General features: G+C 40.7%; 1 protein-coding gene across 2 annotated transcripts in view; it reads right to left on the reverse strand.

The window, feature by feature from the left end:
- LOC122799721 (protein bicaudal C homolog 1-like) overlaps positions 1-22,004 on the reverse strand; it is a 1,306,264-nt gene that overhangs the window by 99,428 nt on the left and 1,184,832 nt on the right. For both annotated transcript variants that reach the window (XM_044068975.1, XM_044068974.1), the window contains exon 19: positions 8,607-8,706. In XM_044068975.1, coding sequence (XP_043924910.1) covers positions 8,607-8,706 — 100 coding nt within the window. The remainder of the gene's footprint in view (positions 1-8,606; positions 8,707-22,004) is intronic.

The following is a 22,004-nucleotide window of genomic DNA, read 5'->3' on the forward strand; positions in this document are numbered from 1 at the left end:
GAGGCACGCATGCTTGAGTGGCCGCTTACAAGTGCTGATGTGCTTTTGCCTTTGTCTTGAAATTAAGTTAATTAATGTTGTGAATGTTAGATCTTAATTTAGAGTAGTTATTTAAAAGAAAAGTGTTTAATTTCGTTATATGTGCTGTTGGAGCTTTTTACCAGCTTTTATAACTTTGTTTGTAAACTGCAGACTGCAATCACCAAATAACTACTCCAGATTCAAAAAATGCTTCTTGCCACCTTTCCAGAGTATAAACCCCTCACATACTTTAGAAACATTAGCTCTGGGATAGAAAGACAGAGAGGGGTGGACCGATGGAGACTGAGAAGACAGAGAAACATAATTTATTAAAAAAGACTAGAACACAAAAGCTATAAGGTATACTGTTAAAATAACAAGTCCTCACAGTAATAAAAATACCATATGCTCCCCCTTTTAAAAATGTAAGTGCTTTTCTCCGACGTAGTGCTTTTATCAGAACAAGGGTCGAAGATCCTTTCTTGGTTACACAGCCTGCTAGCTGACATTTTACTGCTGACCGAAGAATAAGGACTCTTCTCAGACTGAATTACTTCTTGCTGCTCATTTCTAGATGTTGTCTTTTTCTGAAACAAGATTATATCAGACTTAATAGCGCGAGCAGTAAACAGTCACAAGTGACACATGATGGGAGCATTAATCAGAAACATCTTCCAAACAGATTTTGAAAATGAGATTACAAAGATAGTCCAGAATTGTCAGTTCCAGCTACTAAAGAAAGTATTTCTACCTACAGTACACTAAGCACTGTAATTTACATTATTTCTGACTTTCAGCAAATTGGTAAGAATTTGTCCTTTTTTGTTTCAGCACAATAAAATATCAACCTTTTATCCTTCTGTCAGCTAGGTTTTCAAGTGATGCATCTGTAAAAACAATATCTTTACAGAAGTGTCTTTCCCCAGGTGAAATTTCAATCACTTGCCCTAATTTCAGTTTCTACACTATCTTGTTTGCTTTGTGAATCTTTTTGTACAGTGGCATGATTTACGTCAGATTTCAAAGTTTAAGCAGCAATGTATCAGATTTGCTTTGTCCTGTATCCCAAAGAATTTGTCTGATGTCTGTCCTCAGTTGAGCAACCTCCTTCTCATTGGGATGGACCTCACATTAAATTGTTATAATGAGATCTGTAAGGACAACATGAAAGTTTTTAACACCTTTCGTGCAGCATATCTGCAAAATCACCAGAGGAGCTAAGTTCAATATTAGTGGAACCAAAAATATCATATGCTCCTTTCCTTTTATCCACTTTTAAGCACATTTTAGGTGGGGAATCATGGCTGTTGTGAAGTCTTTTGAGCTATTTCTCCAGTCCATAGTACCCTGACTTCAGACAAAGGCATTTCTACTGTTCCCCAGGTAGACGGCAAATGCAGATGTTGTTGTTGTTGCTGTGTCTTTCTGCTTTTCCCAGTTAGGAGTAGTCACAGCGGAACTCCGGTCCGCTAATGATTGGCAGTGGATTTTTACGTGCCGAGTTGCCAGCCCTGACGCACAACCTTCAACGAGTGATGGGGAAGAAAGAGATAACAGGGAACATACATTCTGACAGTGTAATAGGTTGAAAGACTCCAACAATTCCCTACAGAATACTCTGTCAGAAATTTCAGGTGAGCAAATGGGTTTAACTTAGGAAATTATTTTTTGATCTGGGATACAGGTTCTGAATTGTCGAGATATAGTAAGGCCTTGCTAAGTTTAATCCTAGTGGCTGCCAAGAAGCAATTACTAGAAAATGGAAATCACAGCCTAAGTACTTGAAGTATTGACTATTGTAGCAGAGTTAAAATAACTGGAACTGGGATCTTTCGAAAAGGGCAGGAGCAAATTACATAGAAAAAATGGAAATTATGGGAACAATATATGCAGAATAATGTTTTGGAGGAGGAGTGAGACTTAATGGAAGGCAGGAGAATTAAGCAATGGATGTAATGTTGGATTAATGATCATTACAAAAGCACATATGTGATATATAATCTTTGTAACTAGAAACACATTAATATGGTTTGTTTTATAGGTTCATAGGTTCATAGATAGGTACTTGGCTATCTGCCCGAGGGCATTTATAAGGCTAGCCAGAGTATGTCGGCTTTCGCCGCCCCATTGATTAATTAACTGAGCCTCTGTCAAGCAGAGCCAATGAAGTGATCCCAGGGGTGTATTTTCTGTTACCCATCCACTGGTCAAGGTTTCTCTTGAAGAGTGTTAGTAAGGGGCTCTGCCTAATGTAGTTAGGAATTTTGTTCCAAAGCATGGGGAGTCTCTGTGACAGGAATCTATCCCTCCAGCATGTTCTATTTATTGTTGTGATGAGGTTTAGCTCACTAGAGCACGTGGCTCGCAGTGACTTGGATTTCTTTAGGTGGAGCGTGTCCATCAATTCTGAGTTGGACATGGCTTTGTAAGTCAGGCAGAGATCACTTCTGAGTAAGCGATATGCCACTGAGTACAGCCGGAGTTTTTTCAGTCGGGCTGCATAGGACATATGTTTGAGGCCAGTAATCCTCTTGGTGAGGTGCTTTTGTGGTTTTTCCAGCTGTTGGAAGTGTCTTGTGAGGTACATCCCAAATGGGGCATTGTATTCTATGATGGGTCTGATGAGTGACGAGTAGAGGGGCACTATAACCTCTTTATTTCTAGATATGAACCCTTTAGTAATTAGATGGGCCACATAGAAGGATTTCCTAACTACTTTGGCAATATGATTGCCAAAGGAGAGATTACTATCTACCTGGGTCCCCAGATCTCTTATTACCTCTTCTGTATTAAGGGGGCTGCCATCTATGTGGTAATTCTTGGGTGTTTTGTTTTTCCCAAACGGGATGACTATGCATTTTTTGGCATTTAGCTTGAGGCCATGACTTTTGACACCAGGTGTCTGTCTCAGTAAGGCCTTTTTGAAGGATGTCTGTGTCAGCCAGAGAGTCAATTATGGCTCCCAGTTTGCAGTCATCGGTGAACTTGGTTAGCCATAGTCCTCTTGTGTTTGCCTGTACTTCTGAGAAGTATATGCCAAACAGTAGGAGTCCCTGGATCGAGCCTTGCGGGACACCACTTGTGACTGGTTTAGAGTCGGACCTGGAGGCCGCTATTCTTACCATGTGAGTTCTGTCTGTAAGCCAGTTGGCAACCCATCTTGTGATATAGGGGTTTATGTTCAGGCTGGTGAGTTTTTCTATAATACCCGAGTGAGGAATGGTGTCGAACACCTTGGCGAGATCAAGGTAGGCTGTGTGAACCACCTTTCCCTCATCTATGGCCTTGGTGACTGTCTCGAAGAAGTCAATCAGGTTTAGTAGGCATGATCTGCCCTTAACAAAGCCGAAATGGGTCGGGTCAAGTGTTTGGAGGTTCCCAATGTCTGTTAATGAATTCCATGATGATGTGCTCCATAGCCTTGCAGACCAGGCTAGTCAGGCTTATGGGGCAATAGTTACCAGGGTCAGTTGTGGCCCCTCCTTTGTGGAGCGGAATAACCATTGCTGTGCGCCATTCTATGGGCATGTAGTCTGTGGAGAGGCTGAGGTTGAACAGTGTGTTTAGATGGGGGGTTAGTTCTTTCTGTAGTTCGTGCAAGATGCAGCCTGGGACACCATCTGGCCCCATTGATGCTGTGTTTTTGGCTTTTGAAAGGGCTGTTTTCACCTGTGCTTCTGTGATTTTCGGGACACTGCACTTTTCTGGTATTGTTGTGGGCCCTTTTGAAGGTGAGAGGGAGGTGAAGTTTGCACTGAATCTATCTGCCAGGATGTTGGCAATGTCAGTAGGTTCAGTATATTTTGTGCTATTTTGCACTAGCTCAGAGCATATCTACGAGTTGCCACTTAGATTCTTGACATAGCTAAAGAAGGCTTTGTGGTTATCGTTCAAATCCTTGGCTATTTTTCTTTCGAAGTTAGCCCTGGATGATTTTATGAGGGACCTTAGTTTCTTACTGATACTGATCAGGGATGTCTTTCCTTCTTGGGATTTGCTTTTTTTCTGAACTAGTTTCCTCCTTTTGTTGTATAACCTGTTCATGGCAGGGGTCCACCAGACTGATTTCCTTTTCTTAGGGGAGTGAGTCTTGGATTTGCTAGAGATGGCATGATCCATGCATCCTTGTAGGTGCTCACAGAGTGCAATTGTAAAGGATTCTGCATCTTGGGCAGTGTTATCCTTTAGCGTGGGGGCAGTGAAACTTACCACCTCTGCCTTAAGCAAGGTGAAGTTTTCTTTAGAAAAGTTTTTCACTATGGTTTCCTTGGTTGGGGGTGCTGGTGGGGTGTGGACATCCAGAGTGATTAGTTTATGGTCTTATCTAACCAGTGATGGGTTGACCTCCGGTGCGGAACACCTGTCGCCCATGTTGGTGATGACCAGGTCCAATATGTTGTGGCCTCTGGCAGGGGAGTTTACCAGCTGATCCAGGGCATTTGAGTTGATAAATTCCAGGAAGTGCTGAGCCTGGGAGTTTGTACTCAAGTAGTTTTCCATGTTAATGGTAGGGTAATTGAAATCGCCCAATATCAGGGTGTTCAGTAGGACCTTCATGTTTTCCAGTGTCTCCAGAAAGGTGGAGTGGTAGTCCTGGGTCATGGAGGGTGATCTGTAGTAGGCCACAATTTGCATTGCAGATTTGCCCAATGTTAGTTGCACATGGATGATCTCAGAGGTATCATGCTGCGCCACTAACCTGGAGGTGTTGGTATCCTTGATGAATATGGATACACCCCCTCCTTTTGTGTTTCGGTTTGTGTTCTGTGGCCGAAATGTGTGGTAGGAGTTGTAGCCCAGTAGTGCTGGAGTGCTCTCTGGAGCCTTGAACCAGATTTCAGATACTGCACAGATGTCGACGTTCTCCATACTTAGGAGTGCTTCAAGCACATGCATTTTGAGATTTAAACTCCTGGCGTTGAGTGGCATAACCCTCATTTTTTTACTTGTGCTGTTTACGGAGGTGGATTTAAATTTTGAGCCTTGCCTAAAAAAGGCACTATGGGGGCAGCAAGAGCCTTGGCCAGTATTCGAAAGCCAAGGGGTGACAGGTGCAAGCCATCTCTTGTGAAACAACGTGGCCTTTCGAGCATGTCATCCCAGGCTGACAGACATTGGATCCCCTTTGAATGACACCAGAAGCTTAGCCAATTGTTGAAATTGATCATTTTTTCTTTATACTGAGGTATCATTCTTGGTGAGGGAAGGATGCTACTCAGGGTCAGGGTCATACCCGCCTGGGCTACATGATCAGAGAGCTCTTCCATGTCTCTTTTCATGTAGTCCAGGGAGGTACATCTCAGGTCATTCACACCAACATGAACAATGACAGAGTCATATTTGTACTTGTTCTGGAGTGACCTGAGTGCTTGTGTTATGTGGTGGATTCTGGCTCCCGACAGGCAGCTAACAGTAACCTTCTCCTTGTCCAGCCTAGTGAGTGCGGCTTCAGTGTGCCTGACTATAGAGTCACCTATTACTAGTGTGTTAGGTATGTTATTTCGCCTTAAGGGCTGTGATTGTGTGGCACATTGATTTTGTGTTTTATGTGTTGTCTGGTTTGTGACGGGAGGTGCAGGTTTTCTGGGTGTCTGCTTTGGAGCTCTCTGATGCTTTTGCAGGTTTTTATTTAGAGCCTCCGAGTATGATTTTGTGTATTTTTTGCCAGTGCTGGTTTAGTAGGTCTATGTGAGGCTGCAGGTGTGGTGCAAGTGTTAACCTTCTCCTCATGACTGTCTGTTCCAGTCTTGGGTGGAGAGACCTTAGCCTCCAGTTTGGCTGTATAATTGCATCTCTCGCATATGTTAGTGTTTTGTGGTAGGAGGAGAGGGCTGTCTGTGTACATGAGGCAGTTGTAACATTGCCTCAGGAAACCCAGGTTCACCAGCTGGACTGGAGAGTACACCTGAAGTTGCTCTTTGGTCATGCCTGAATAGTAGGGTGAGCTGCTTAGTTGCTTGGTTGGTGAGGGGTGGATAAAGAGCCTTGCCCTGCTGGGCAATCAAGTGTCAGGGTATATTAGTGCTTGCTATTAGGTCTGAGCAAGTGCTAGACTGTAGGATGCTTTTTGAGTGCTTAGGCTGAATGTTAGACTAGTTTCAAGTGATAAACTGAAGAGGAGACTTAGTGGAGCCAGGAATAATTTAGCCCTAGCTAACCGGTGCTGCCCGGTGTACAAAACCATGCAAAAGCGGTTTTTAAACTACTAATGTCTGGGCTGAAACCACTCCTCCAGGGACAGGTGGCTGCTCAATGTTCCCCTCTCTCACAGGTGAACAGAGAAACTTCCCTCTATCCAAGTAAGGTATGGGCAACTCAGAAACTTGTAACACAGCCCTGAATTCAGCATTAGCCTGAAAACTGGACTATACTAGCTTAGAAAGGCGGGAAACAAGAACATTTTTTTATTTTTTTATTTTTTAAAAGATAATGCAAAAACAGTAAAAAGTACACTTAAAACAGCTTTAAACGACTACAAGCGATCCGAAAAGGCTATCGCACTTTAGTGTACAGCCTACAACAGTTAAACAATTTATTTAAACAAAATACAACTTTATAAAAGTGCAGGCAGTGAAATAAGTACAATATGTTTTCTTTAATAAAAATGAATGTTTGTGTATGCCTTAAGTGATAATTCAATAAAGAGGTTAAAAAGGCATTCCTGCTGACTCAATGTAGTGGGGCAATGCATTAATGCTGCTTTTTCAGTGATGCATTCTGTATCATTGCTGGTTATGTGAACTTTGATTACAAAATGCTGTCTTGTTGCTAGTATCCATAATAGGGCACTATCCTACAGACAAATCTCCATCACATTATTTTGCACTTAATGTCTCAGATAGTGTATGTTCACACAGACACATGTGCGTGCACACACACACACACACACACACACACACACACACACACACACACACACACACACACACACACACACCTCTGAGAAAGGCCATCATGACATCTTGTCCAATGACAACATCAGGACATGTCTGCCCCACTCCGTCAATCTGCGTGTTGCTAGTATATTTTGTCCATTGTCTTGTACCCTTTATCGTAGACTGATAATGTAAGGCTATACCTGTCTATGCATTCATTTTAAGTTAATGTTCTGCATGCCAAATAAATCTCAGAGCAAAAGGGCATTACACAGAACTCAAAAATAAAAAAACCCTTAAACCAATCTGTACTGGTGCTGAAACACTAAAACTGCACAGAACTCAAAAATAAAAAAGCCCTTAGACCAAACTACATAGAACTCAAAAATTGTGTATTTTCTTTTCTTTTGGTAAATTTGTGTATTTTATTTTCTTTTGGCAAATTTGTGTATTTTCTTTTCTTTTGGCTTTAGTTTTTCAGCACCAGTATGGATTGGTTTAAGGGCTTTTTTATTATTAACGTTCTACATGCAGCACCTCAGGAAGATATGTGTTGTACAACCCAAACATGCATCATAGCGTCCTCAAGTGTAACTGGTGTAGCAATTAACACAGATGGATAATTTAAATCTAGTCTGTGCTGTAGCTGATATGGGCTGTAACAGTGTACATTATACCTGCATATAATCACTGAAACAACAGTAACATTGCCAAACAATGTAAACATTTCACAGGCTTGAGCTTTCTTTTCTCGCAGGAATATTTTATCAACTATTTCAGTCAGTTTCTCCATATCTCTGTTTTTGATCAATTTTTTTGCAAGTACTTCCAAAGCTGATCCCTAGCTTGGCCTGAAGGGTAATGAGTGCCTGCCAGAGATGGTCTCTTCCTCTCTGAATCAGCAAGATGCCTCCACATTTCCATTTTGTTGTTCCAGTTTTCCTGTGTCTTTCTTTCATCAAAAAACTGACATTTTGCAATTAGAAGATATTATTTTCTACCTGTTGTTTTACACAAATGTGCATGTCCATACACGCACACACACACACACACACACACACACACACACACGCACGCACGCACGCGCATGCACGCACATACGCGCACACACGCACACAAAGACACGCACACACACACGCGTGCACGCACACAAAGACACACACACACACGCGTGCGCGCACACACTCACACACGCACACACCATTTCCAGCAATCAGATGTTGCTACTATATGGAAGCTGCCAGTATTTAAGGTACAGCCTTCAGTCCCAGTGGTCACTATATGACATTTTCGCTACACATGTTCTCCTAACTCAATAGTATTCAGATCCAATAAAACAGTAGCTCATCGTGAGAGCATCATTCCCACAAAGATCATTTCCAAAGTTTCTTTCTAACTATTGCTGGTACAACAAACAGTCTTGCGTCGTCATGGCAGATGGAAATATTGTTTTGTGTAAGTTACACTTAACAGTAGCCCTACACAACAGTTAGAGTTAAAGTTCTGGTGTTGGCAACTATCACTATCCACTGGAACTAAGTGATTCCTCACTGGTCTTCCCTTACCTTTTTAATGCCTTTACAACATTAGAGTGAGATTCAGGATGCAAACGTATTTCCAAGTAGGTGTTCTGCTCTTTAAATAGCTTCTTTTGAATGTACTTGTAGTGTAGAATTGCATCATGAACAAACAAGTATAGTTATGACTTACCAGAAATGGCTAGCAACATCTTTCTCCTCGCACCAAATGTTGATATTCCAAGTTCTTTAAGGTCTTCATCAGTCAGTGTTAAAAACATCTGGAAATCAATCTGCAACACAAAGAACATGTTCTGCATACTGCCATTGTCTGCATGCCCCTTACACATCCACCCCATGATTTTATTTGTAAATAGGTCATTTAGCATAAACCCACTGAATATGCAGATTCTCAGATATTATTACTGTTTCCAATAAATAATGAAAGAAGCATGAAACATGGGCTCAAACAATAATTAGCAATGACACTGGGTACTCTTTTCAATCATAGTTTAAGCACTGGCTTCATCTCAGCTGAATGGAAAAGGCCACCGCTATCCCCTTGCACAAAGTTGGTGCTTCCACTGACCCTGGGAACTATAGACCTATTAGCCTGACTAGCCTTATCTGCAAGGCTACAGAGAGAATTATCATGGACCTTATCAACAAAGATACTGGTAATCTCCAAACACTAGACTCACTTTGGATTTGTCAAAGGGAGATCATGCCTGTTAAACCTGGTGGACTTCTTCGAGACAGTCACCAAGGCCATTGATGAGCGGAAATCTGTGCATACAGCCTGCCTAGACTTAGCCAAGGCCTTTGACACTATCCCCCACTCAGGCATAATTGACAAACTCACCCAGCTAGGTATCAACCTGCATATCATCAGATGGGTTGCTAAGTGGCTCACTGATAGAACCCATATAGTCAAAACAGGGGAATCCACATCAAACAAGATGGGAAATTCATGCTGCACCGCCTACCAGACAAACATCCCTAGGGAGTGGGGGCCCCCTCATTTAGGTTCATACTAGGCTATCTGCCCTGGGGCAATTATAAGCCTAGCCCGATTCTGTATGGCTTACGCCACCCCTTGATTTGAGTATACTGTGCCCTTTTTAATGTTTAAATCTAAAGGGAACCATTTACCTTTTAGGTTCATAGGTTAGTACTAGGCTAACTGCCCTTGAAAGCCATTTTACACCTAGTCGATTACCCCTTGTGAGATTCAAACCCTGTACCTTGTGTTTGCAAGGCAAACACCTTAACCATTAGGCCATCCTCCCAACCCATTTATTGCTTAGCTTGCACCTACAGGCCATTAGTGGAATAACATATATCCTATCTTGCCTGGACTGCTTAAATGCTGACCTTATTTACTGTATTTTTTGTTCCTTTGCAACTATCCTGAATGCTAGTCCTTTGATTTGTTAGAGACATGCTTAGAATGCCTAAATGTATGTATCTACTTATACTTAAATGCGAATGTTGTAATATTGTATTTGCAACTACCATGAAGGCTATTCCTTTGAAATGCTAGAGACATGCTTAGATTGCATAAATATATGTACCTACCTCATATTTAAATGTGAATGTTTGAAATGTTGCATTTGTTACTGCTAGCTTATACTACTTATATATATGCTGAATGCTAACTTTTCTCTTCTGTATATTTGTCTCCCTTTCTCCCCAAAGTACCCAGCTCAACTTTCTCCTGCTCCTAATATAACCACTACCTACCTGGTGAGATAAGAATTCCATCCAAAGTCCAGCGACCTCATCTACCAGCTTCTTTTCTCAGCACCCTCTATCAAGGAAGAAAGAAAGTATGTTATGGGCTAAGTCCACATTGTAAATCAGACCCCTGTCTACTACTTGCGTCAGGGCTCCAAAGTTCGCAGTGAGCTTGAGCAGCCAGCTTCCCTTTGCCCCTCCTCTCTATCTACCCAACAGCCAACTCACCTCTACCACTTACCTAAACCCTCTCTTACTATACATCTCTTCTACCACAGTTCTACACCAGTTAGCTCCCTTACACACTTACCTACAATACCAGATCTTCTCACTAGGTGGCACCTTTATCCTATCCATCTTTCTCTGCCTCTCTCTGTTCTACCTCTGTAATTTCAACTAATTTCTTATGTCCTTGACCTGATCCTCTTCATACTCACCTTGTGCCCTTTCAGTACTTTACCCCTCTGGCTCTCCTTTTCGGTAGACTCCTGTACCATCTCAGACCTTCTTCACTCAGGTCCTACCTTTCTAACCTGTAGCTAACTGCATTGCTGATAGTTTTCCGATCTAACTTCTATTCCTTTTGTCTCTACCCGCTCCGTTCGCCCTGTGGGCTCACTCCACTCCCCTACTCTACCCCCAATTCCCACCCCCACTACATCTACATTTATACCCATCTAACCACTCCTACTTCCTCTCCAACCTCGAAACTCCACTCCTTCCTCTGCCCATCTCCTCCCACTTTCATACAACCTTGAAACTTCACCCCTTCCTCTTCCTATCTCCTCCCACGTTCATACAACCCTTACTTCACATCCCTCCCTCCTCCTTACTCAACACCACTACATTGTGTATCAGTACCCTAACATGCTTAAAAAATACTCATCCTTCCCAATTCAACTACTACTCCTCCTGAACCTTACCTACATCTACTGTCTTACCCAACCTTATCCCATCACCCACTCACCACTCTCACAAACAACCTGCCCTCTCCATACTTCACAATCCAACTTCTTCAACTCAATCTCCCCTGAACTATATCCCTTCAGCAACAACCTATGTTTTCATTTCAAACTATTCCCTCCTCTTAAAACCTCATCAACTACTCTACCCTCCATACCTCCCACTACTCTATCAACCTATACCTCTCAATCGAAACAATCCAAATACCTCCACTACTTAACTCAACTTCTAACTTCCATACTTTTATCTGGTGATATACACCCTAACCCAGGCCCAACCCCCTCCTCCTCAATAACTAAATCCATCCTACTTGCATCTCTTAATGCACAAAGTTTAGCTAACAAAATTCCAAATCTCCATGCCTGGCTACTCCATAACAAACCAGACATCCTAGCTATATCTGAAACCTGGCTAAAACTACATGTAATAAATGAAGAGATATTACCACCCAATAACTCTATCATCAGAACAGACAGAACCCATAAAAAAGGTGGTGAAGTGGCTCTAATCTACTCTTCCTCCCTATCTATAACACCCTACAATAAAGCCATTCCAAGGTTCACTAATGCAGAATTAATACTAGCTCATCTTCAGCTAAACAAACATAAATTTATATACATTGCCTCTGTTTACATTCCCCCTGGAGACAATGTCCCAATACTCGAAGAAACCCTCTCCTGGCTATCAACTAACATCTGTAATGAAACTATAATCATGGGAGACACCACTATTAATTGGTCTTCCATTCAGTCCCCTACTCACCCCCTCAACATCAACCTATACAACTACTCTCAACTCATCAACTCCATAACTAGGCCATCCAAAGACTTCACTAGTGGCAGCATTTTAGACTGGATGTTAGTCTCCCACCCCCACAACTATCCTGACAGTGGAAGCCTCCCTGACTCCCTCAGTGACCACCTTCCCATCTTTGCTAGACGTTTTCCTTCTCCCTTACTAGCTACTCATACTTACTTAACTACCCGATGTCATAGAAACTTTAACCCAGAAGCTTTCATTGACACCCTTAAATCACTTAACTGGTACCCTCTAAAAACTCTACCACTTGCAAATGCAATAACTCACTTTAATACTACCTTCCTAAATCTCCTAAATAATCATGCTCCCTTAATAACCAAAAGAATAAAAAGGAAAGCCACCCCCTGGATTACTAAAAGTACACTAGCCACCATGCGACTTAGAGATAAAGCCTGGACACAATACCAGAGGCCACCATGCGACTTAGAGACAAAGCCTGGACACAATACCAGAGGCCACCATGCGACTTAGAGATAAAGCCTGGACACAATACCAGAGGCCACCATGCGACTTAGAGATAAAGCCTGGACACAATACCAGAGGCCACCATGCGACTTAGAGATAAAGCCTGGACACAATACCAGAGGAACAAATCTACATATAACCTCAATGAATACAAAACTCTTCGTAACTCAGTTAAAAAGCTTATCTCAGCAGACAGTCAAAACTACTTCATCCAACTTCAAAGCAACCATAAAACCAACCCACAAAAGTTCTGGAGAGGTATAACTACCCTCTTAAAACCTGGTACTACAGAAAACCCTAACCCTTCCCCAAATGTACAAGACTCTGATCTTGCTACCCAATTCAATTCTTTCTTCATTGACTCTATTTCCAAACTTACCTCTTCTTTTTCAAATAACAATCCACCTCCTACCTCCACTTCTCCTCACCCATCTCCCCTTCCAACTTCTTTCTCTCATTCCTCACTCTCTCAACCCCCACCATTTTTCATTAAACCTATTCCTACTTCTACTATAAGAAAACTCCTGCAGAAACTAAAACCATGCACCAATGCCCCTGATAACATCCCCTCATACTTCCTCAGCATAGCTGCTGAAGCCATTGCCCTCCCTATCAGTATCCTAATCAACCGCTCTATCCAAGAAGGTCTTGTTCCTGAAATCTGGAAAAAAGCTTACATCATTCCCCTGCACAAAGGAGGAAATAATACTAATATTTCCAATTTCCATCCCATCGCCATCCTCTCTCCCATTTCTAAAGTCCTAGAGAAATGTATCCACCTTCAACTCCTCCCCCATCTCTTGGACAACAACCTATTAACTCCTACCCAACACGGATTCAGACCCCATCATAGCACTATGACTGCTCTTCTATCCTTCCTCGAAACTGTGAATAAAGCTAGAGATTCTGGCTTCACTGTATCTACCATCCTTCTCGATCTCTCTAAAGCCTTCGACACTATCTCTCATAACCTACTTCTTACTAAACTAGCTAACCTAAACCTCTCCCCCTCTTCCCTCAAATGGTTTACCAGTTATCTCTCTAACAGGCAACAAGCTGTCAAATGGAAAAAGGCCACCTCCTCCTTCCTCATCACCCCCACAGGTGTCCCACAAAGTTCCATACTGGGCCCCCTCCTCTTCAACATTTTCATTAATGACTTTTACCACTCTATCCCTCTTGCTAACGTTATCCAATATGCAGATGATTCCACAATCATCTGTGCTGCCCCATCCATACCAACTCTCTTAAAACTAACTCAAGATGCCTTCTCCACCACAGAACAATGGATGAAAGACAACCATCTAGCACTCAATGCTGCTAAAACTAAACTTATGATATTTACCTCCTCTAAAACTAAGAACTTCGATTGAAATTTATTCTCCATCACCAGCCAAAATACAACACCTCTTGAGCTGGTAACTGAAACTAAACTACTAGGAGTTCAAATAGATGACAGGCTCAAATTCAACTCCCATCTACTACTAAACATAAAACCCCCCCGATGACAGGCTCAAATTCAACTCCCATCTACTACTAAACATAAAAACCCCCGATGACAGGCTCAAATTTAACTCCCATCTACTACTAAACATAAAAAAACCCCCCGATGACCGGCTCAAATTCAACTCCCATCTACTACTAAACAAAGAAAACCCACCAAAAACTTGGCATGCTCTACCGACACAATCGGTTCCTCACCTCAACTACTAAACTTACTCTCTCTACTTCTTTTCTCTTACCCTCCCTTCTCTGTGGAGCCCCTCTTCTAACAAACCTACAATTATCTCTCAAAACCAAACTGTCCTCTTGTTACAATAAAATAGCCAGATTCGCCACTAGCAACAAATCATCACCCCATCACTGTGAATCTCTCCACAAACTATACTGGCTTGAGCTTCCCAACTACCTCTCCTACACTCACCTCACCTATGCTCATAAACACATTTTCCAGCCATCCCTCTGTCCCTCCCTCTCCACTACCTTTAAAATGCACCACACACAAAGACTTCTCAGATCTAACAATCAAAATCTTATAGAAGTTTACAGACCCCTCCACCCCCCAGGACAATACCTCCTCTCACACTCTCTAGCACGCCTATGGATCTCCCTCCCCCCCTCCATTCGTACCATTACTAGCCTCCCATCCTTTAAAAAATCACTCCACTCTCATCTAACTTCCACATGGGAATGCTCCTGCTCCCATCCCTCATAACTTACACTTTACTTCAACACTCTTTCCCTTCCTTCTCTCAAATCCCAGGTAACAAATTCTTGCTTGCTTCTATTATACAACTCCTTACTAGAATATAGCAATTCCTTTCCTTACTGAATCTAACTACCTGTCCAAAAAAAAAAAAAAAAATTATTAACTTTGATTGAAATACTTTTGATCAGTCTGTTTTACCTCTGTAATCTTCATTCATTCTATGTGTGTATATTAATCTTAGTTTGTTTACCTCTGTAATCTTCATGTAATCTATGTTTGTATATTAACCTTTGTGTAATCTGTATGAGGAGCTTTTCTCCCCAGGACTCCATTGAAAACGGGTTCTTCAGGCCCAATGGACTATCCTGGTTAAACAACTGCAAATAATAATAAATAAAACAACAGACCTGTAACCAGTGGTGTTTCACAGGGATCAGTCCTGGGACCACTACAGTTTGGAATCCATTTCTCAGAAGTGCAAGCTAAAACTAAATGTCTGTGGCTGACAAAGTTTGCTGATGACTGCAAACTGGGAGCAGTCATAGAATCTCCAAACGATGTCAGCATCTTAAGAGGATCTTACATAAATGACTGGTGCCAAAGTTATGGACTTAAACTCAATGCAAAAAAATGTATTATCATCCCTTTCAGTAAGAGTGAACAACAGCCTAAGTACGCACTCAGTGGTGAGAGACATGGGCACACAGGTTGACAACAACCTTACCTTTGATCACCATGTCTCCACAGTGGTAAGAATGGGATTCTATATAGCTCATCTCATAAGTAAGGGCATTGCCTCCAGAAAAAAAAAAGTTATAACCTCCCTGTAATCTGTCCTCATCAGGCCAATAATTGAGTACAACGCCCCTTTTGGTATGTACCTTTCCAAGCACCTGCAGCAATGGCAAGACCACAAAGGTTCCTCACAAGGAAAATTGAAGGTATTCAGTATCTGTCCTATGAGGATTGTCTGAAATCACTCTCACTTTATTCTGTTTCATACTTCTCAGAGGCAATCTCTGCCTTGCATTTAAGGGAATCTTTGACCCTGCTTTACTGGAAATGCTGCATATCCATTAGTCAAATGGTACATGGGTTACTCACTCTAATGACCTTAACCTGGTATGTGACATTAATAGTACTTGCTGGAGGGACAGATTTGTCTCCCAGGGGCTACCACACCTTTGGAACAGACTCCTGCTTCATGTCTAGCAGAGCACATCATTGGCCCTCTTCAGACGCAATCTGGATGATTGGATGGACAAGCATAAATTCACTCCAAGGTTTCCACCCACGTCCCTCCTGGACAGGGGTGATAGGTGCTGATCGTGGAAATAAGGGTAAAACTTGGCTAGGCTTGTAAGGGGTCTAGGGTCATTAGCCTAGCAACCTCCTATAATCAAAAAGTAGTAAAATGGAGACATCATATTACACCCCGTTCGTTCAAGTTTCAGCCTGGCAATCTCTCTACCTTCCCTCTCTGGCAGACAAAACCATTAAAGCATTTACTTTATGTTTCTCTTTCTAAAACTAAATGAAAAAAATAGTAAACACATCTGTGTGCAAAAATCTACCTAAATCCATACATTTTAAACAATTTTCCTGGTCAGTATGTACTCTAAACCATTGTTTGACCACAATACATTATTTTATGTTATGTATTGGGGGAGTTTATCTGATTTCTCAAGGAAATAAAAGCACTCACTCACTGGCCTAGTGCCTTATTAGTTGTGTGAAAAAAAAAACACGTTACAAAGCTAAAACAGCACTCACCAAAAGGATATAGGCTATCAGTTTGGACAAGCTGTTTTAAAGGGAACCAATGCTACTGTGAAAAAAATACACACCAGCGTTTACACTGAGGTGAATGGCCAGCCTTCATCCCAAAATCATAGTTTCAGTGTGAGACTAGACTCTTTTTGAAATACAAATATTAGCAAATGTATGGGAGGACTAAAGGAGAAGGCTGAGGCTGACCCTTTTTCATAGAAAACAGGTCTTTGGGGCTATGTTAAGTATTTGACTCATGTACTCAGTGGCAGATCAGGTGTCTCTTGGGCCCTGGGTGGTTTTCCCCATCATGTATCTTCCCACATGTACACACATTTCTTTTCTTCTGTTTTCATATAACTACACATTTTTTTTTGGGAGGGGTCATCCTCTTGACTGTTTAAATGTGTACTTAGCATGCAGATTAATTTAAATTACATTTATCACTTAATAAAGCAAGGTTTTTATTCATTTGTTTTAAATCTCAGCAGTTCTGAGCATTTTCCCAGCAATAAGTGAAAAAAATTCTTAAATAATAATAGCAAAATTACCCATTTTTGAACATTTTGGCCATAAAAGACCACTCAAACTGCTGTTAACTCCAAAACATGATTATAACATAAGTCATAAAACAAGTTAATATAATACTTAGAATCAAAACATGCAAAATGGAGACATATGTTAAAACCACAGTGACAATCTGCAATAAAAAGTACTTGCTGAGACAGATCGATGATTTAATGATGCTGGGTGATGGTTACTTTAGCATGCAGGTGTAACTCGCTTGCATATCTTACTTCCTAGAATGTAAGATACACCTGCTTATTGTAAGTAACCAATGCCATACAAATGTACCAAAGTCTAACCCTACACTCAACCCATTATCTTACAACTACCTTCTTAATTCTAATAAACCCTGTCCTTAACCCTAATGCTATAATCACATCCCTAACCCTAAAACTCTAACCCTAGAACTGTGACTTTAACCCTAATCCTAAACACCTTTCCTTTCCCCAAAACTCTTCCCCTAATCCTACCCTTAAACCCCCATCCCTAGCCTTAAAACTTTCATTAATCATAAGACTCTCTCTCTCAAAACCTAAAACTGTCACTAACCCTGATATTAAACCCAGAAATCCTAAACTGCCTTTCCTTTTCTTGATACTCTTCCCGTAATCCTACCCTTAAGCCTCCATCCATAACCTTAAAACTCTGTCACTAATTCTACCCCTCAATCCCAAAACCTAAAACTGTCACTAACCTAATTCTAAAACCACCTCCCTAACCCTAAAACTTTGACCTTAACTCTAATCCTAAACTCTAACCATAATACGCTGAAACTAACAGTAATACCCTATGACTAAACTAAAAGACTAATTGAACCCCCACCCCCAAATCTGACTTCAAAATACAAAAAAGTGAGTTGTCTAGCTGATCCACAATGAGTGCACTTCCCATTTTATCTCAGAATACTGGTACACTTGTCTTCCTCTGTGCAGCTTGGGGTTATGTCACCATTGCTTACCCTTTGTCTGCATGCAAGAAATAACAATGATCATGGTGTTGGAATTAATAACATCATTGCTACCCCAAATAATAAAACAATCAAGAAGCTACAAGGAATACAAGCTAATCAGCAGACTCAGGACAGGGTAGCTGCCCATGTATGACTAGTGATACTAAAGCGTTGTGTAAACATACCATGAAGAGAATGGACAGCAACAGCAGCATAAAAATGTAAATCCATCCATCCAACCGCAACCCCTTTTCTCATTTTTGCACATGAGATCAGAATGTCACTTCAGTAGTGACAATCTTCTAGAACCAAAGTTCACACCACTGGGCGGCTAGCCCTGACACAGCTGTTCGTCCATACTACACACTCAAACCTATGGCCAGTTTTGAGTGTCCAGTTCACCTGCTGCATGTCTTTGGAATGTGGGAGGAAACTGCAGCCCCCAGAGGAAACCCACACAAACACAAGGAGGACATGCACACTCTACACAAAAGTCACCCCAGCCAAGACTCGAACCGGCGAACCTCTTGTTGTGAGGCAATAATGCTATCTTCTGCGCCACTGTGCCACCCAAAGTCAATAACATCTCATTTACACTGACACTATTATTACTACTAATAATAATCATAACAGAAGAGTAAAAGGGTACAAGCTAACATACTAGTTACTATGACTATGACACCTAGTCACTACCATCTTTTCTACACTCCCATAGTATTTATGTATCCACCGCATAATTTTATAGCTCTCAATGTCTTGCTCAAAAATCAGGGACAAAGCCAAAAATAATGGGAACAAAGGTCAAAAACAAGGAACACATTTTAAATGTTACTCAAATTCACTTAAGAAGTCAGTAGAACAGGGTTTGTATTAACATACATTTTCTGAATAATAAGAAGCAGAGCTGCATCATGGTCAAATGGGGCCCTATTCAGGGTGATGAAGCTGGGTCCCCTTAGCCCTCCCCATATCTCATTATTTGTGTCTCCCTAATTGTCATAAAACACAGGTCATACTGGTGTGCACATTATTTTCATCATTTTTACAATGATCATTCAATTTTGGATTTAACTTAAAACTTATTTTAGATTTTACAGCGAAAACACTGACAGAAACAAAACATTCTCACATTGAAAACAACATTAGCAACAGTAAACTTCTCTTCCCTTGAAGCTCACATTTACTGAAAATACATCTGGCAAAGTACACATGATCTTTAAACTAAAATTAATTTGCTGGAATTTATGGTCAAACAGCATACCGTGAGGCACTAATTAGTGGCTATGTGAAGGATGTAGGAATTCAAAACACTAAAGTGTAACAATTTGCTACCAGCATGGGACAGCCCACTGGATACAGGTGTCCCTTTCCAAATGCAGCCTAGGAGATCTGGTGAAGTGACTTGGTCAATTACTTGTAGACAAGGAAAGGCTGAGGGATTCAAATCCTGCACTCATTAGTTTATAGCCTTACTCATTTGCACTAAGTGCCAGCCAAACTGTTGTAACCCATCGCAGTACATTTCACACCCACACCACCCACCTGCAAAAAACAAGCTAAACTAAAATGTATTCATGTTTAAAATGTTAATACTAAACTCACAGACTTCACATTGTCCAGATTTTTCACATTCAGCTAACAAATAGACTCAGCCAAATAATAAACAGACTGTCAACAACTTTCAGGGGGAACTGTTTCAGATATCCCCTGAAAAGAGGCCACAGGGCTAATTTGACTAACATTGTCAACAAAGTGTAAATTAATCAATAAATAAGCAAATAAATAAACAAACAGCTAGCAAATCAAGGAAACTAAGGACTGTATCCAAAGAACACGACTCATATGATGATGCTCTTGTTTACTGTAATCAAGTTTTTGTTTTCACCATAACTTCTCTGGGGTACACACACACAGACACACACACACACACACACACACACACACACACACACACACACACACACACACACACAATTTACAACAAATTGTATGACAGCACACAGACACACACAAACACGCACACTATTTACAACCAATTGTATGACAGCACACACACACACACACACACACACACACACACACACACACACACACACACACACACACACACACACTATTTACAACCAATTGTATGACAGCGCACTCACACACACACACACACACACACACACACACACACACACACACACACACACACACAAAACACTGTGTTACAATGTTTTTAAGGTTGGAAACAGGCATTTGTGTTACAGTTTTAGAAGGGGTTCCAACCTTAAAAACATTTTTGAAAAAACCATAGAGGGGAACGATGAAAGGAAAAAAGGAACCTTCAGGTGTGGGAGATGTTCCCAGTGTACGAATATGGGGGAATTGTCAATACCTACTATTCCAATTATTTTTAAGAGTAAACAACATTATACTTGTTACACAAGAAGGATTGTATACTTAGTGTACTGTACTTTCTGTTGGGCCTACTACGTAGGGAAGACAGAAAGACATTTACGTCAGAGGATATATGAACATATGTATGACGTTAATAGGAAAAGGGAAACAAATTCACTTTATAGACATACATTGTCTTGCACTGAAGCTAATTATAAATTTTGGGTCTTGGAAATGTTACCAAGGGATAGTAGAGGGGGAGATTGGAAAAACCAGTTATGTTATAGAGAACTAATTTGGCAACTGCGATTAGATTCTAATACACCCCCTGGGATGAATGATTATGTAACACTTTTACCAGCCCTAAGGCTAAGGGCCAATAAGGTAAAAGTTAATAACAAAAGAAAATTAATGAAAAAATAGTAAAAATGTATAATTATGTATACACCATACTTATTTTCTTTTTATATATATGTTCTTTATATATTTTAAGTTATGTTCATACTACACCAAAAGTGTGTTTTACATCTTGCCCTTTAGCTTTTACTTGTTTTTAATTTATTTATTTAATTTATTTCCTTAACCACAGTGATTACTGATTTTGATTGTTTTTAATTGATCTCAATTGAGTTGAATTGTAATTAATTAGTACTAAATAGTATAAAAGATCTCAGCAGACAAGCATAATTTATTCTGATGAAGTTTCTGGCATTGGAAATGAAAGCGCTTAATCTGTCTTTGTGCTGTTTTTAAGAATAAACTATCTACTATTATTACAAGGTCGTGGACTGTATAGTCTTTCACGGAGACCACTGCTATACACCAGGGTTGTGGGACTGCCTTTATTGGAATCCTGTTACAGAGGAGAATTCTTGGTGTTACTAATTCTGGATAAAGATAAAATTACAGGGATAGGGGAACAAAGTTGAATAAAATCATATATAAAACTTATTAACCAGGTAAATCCTCTGGTCAAAGTGTTCCATTTCGTGGGTGATCCAGGAACACTATTTGCTCAAAGTCACACAGTAGGTAAATGGAAGTGGAAATAGTTCATTAACAGCTGACAGATTTATATCCCAGGCAACTCTAATTCACTTAAAAAGTTAGCAAAACAATAGGTGTTGCGCAGACATACATTTTCTAAACAATAATGAAATTATAATCATTGGCATTAATGACTACAATCCTCAGTGATTTACAGGGGGAAAGTTAATGAGGGACAGTGCATAAATAAGGTGCAAAAGCAGAGATGATTCCCAAAATCAGACATTGCTAAGAGGAGGACTATTCTTATTCACATAAAGAGTTAACAGAGCAACAGGTTTGCATCAACATGCATTTTCTGAACAACTATGACACTAGTGATTGGCGTTACTGTCTGTAATCTTCAATAACAAAAAAATAAGAAGCTAATGAAGGTCTGGCAGTTAGCATGGAGGATTAAGTGCTCCAAATGTGTGTTTATCTGATTAATTTTGATTTAAAATGGACAGGACATTGCATTTGCAACAATATGCAGCAAAAATAACTTTGGATAGCTCAAATACATGTGATGAATATGAGCATAACTCTCGACTTCTTGACATGAAGCTTTACATTCAAATGTCTGTCATTATTTATTGCCTTCAATTTTCAGTGATTTGGCAGAAAATCACAAATTTTATGAAGAGTCGGACAAAAGTATGTGCCAACAATCTGGACACGGTGTGAAAATCTGGACAGTTGAG

Source organism: Protopterus annectens, chromosome 4.part0 (genome assembly GCF_019279795.1).
Source record: "Protopterus annectens isolate FY-2018-M chromosome 4.part0, PAN1.0, whole genome shotgun sequence".
Classification (NCBI taxonomy): Eukaryota; Metazoa; Chordata; order Ceratodontiformes; family Protopteridae; genus Protopterus; species Protopterus annectens.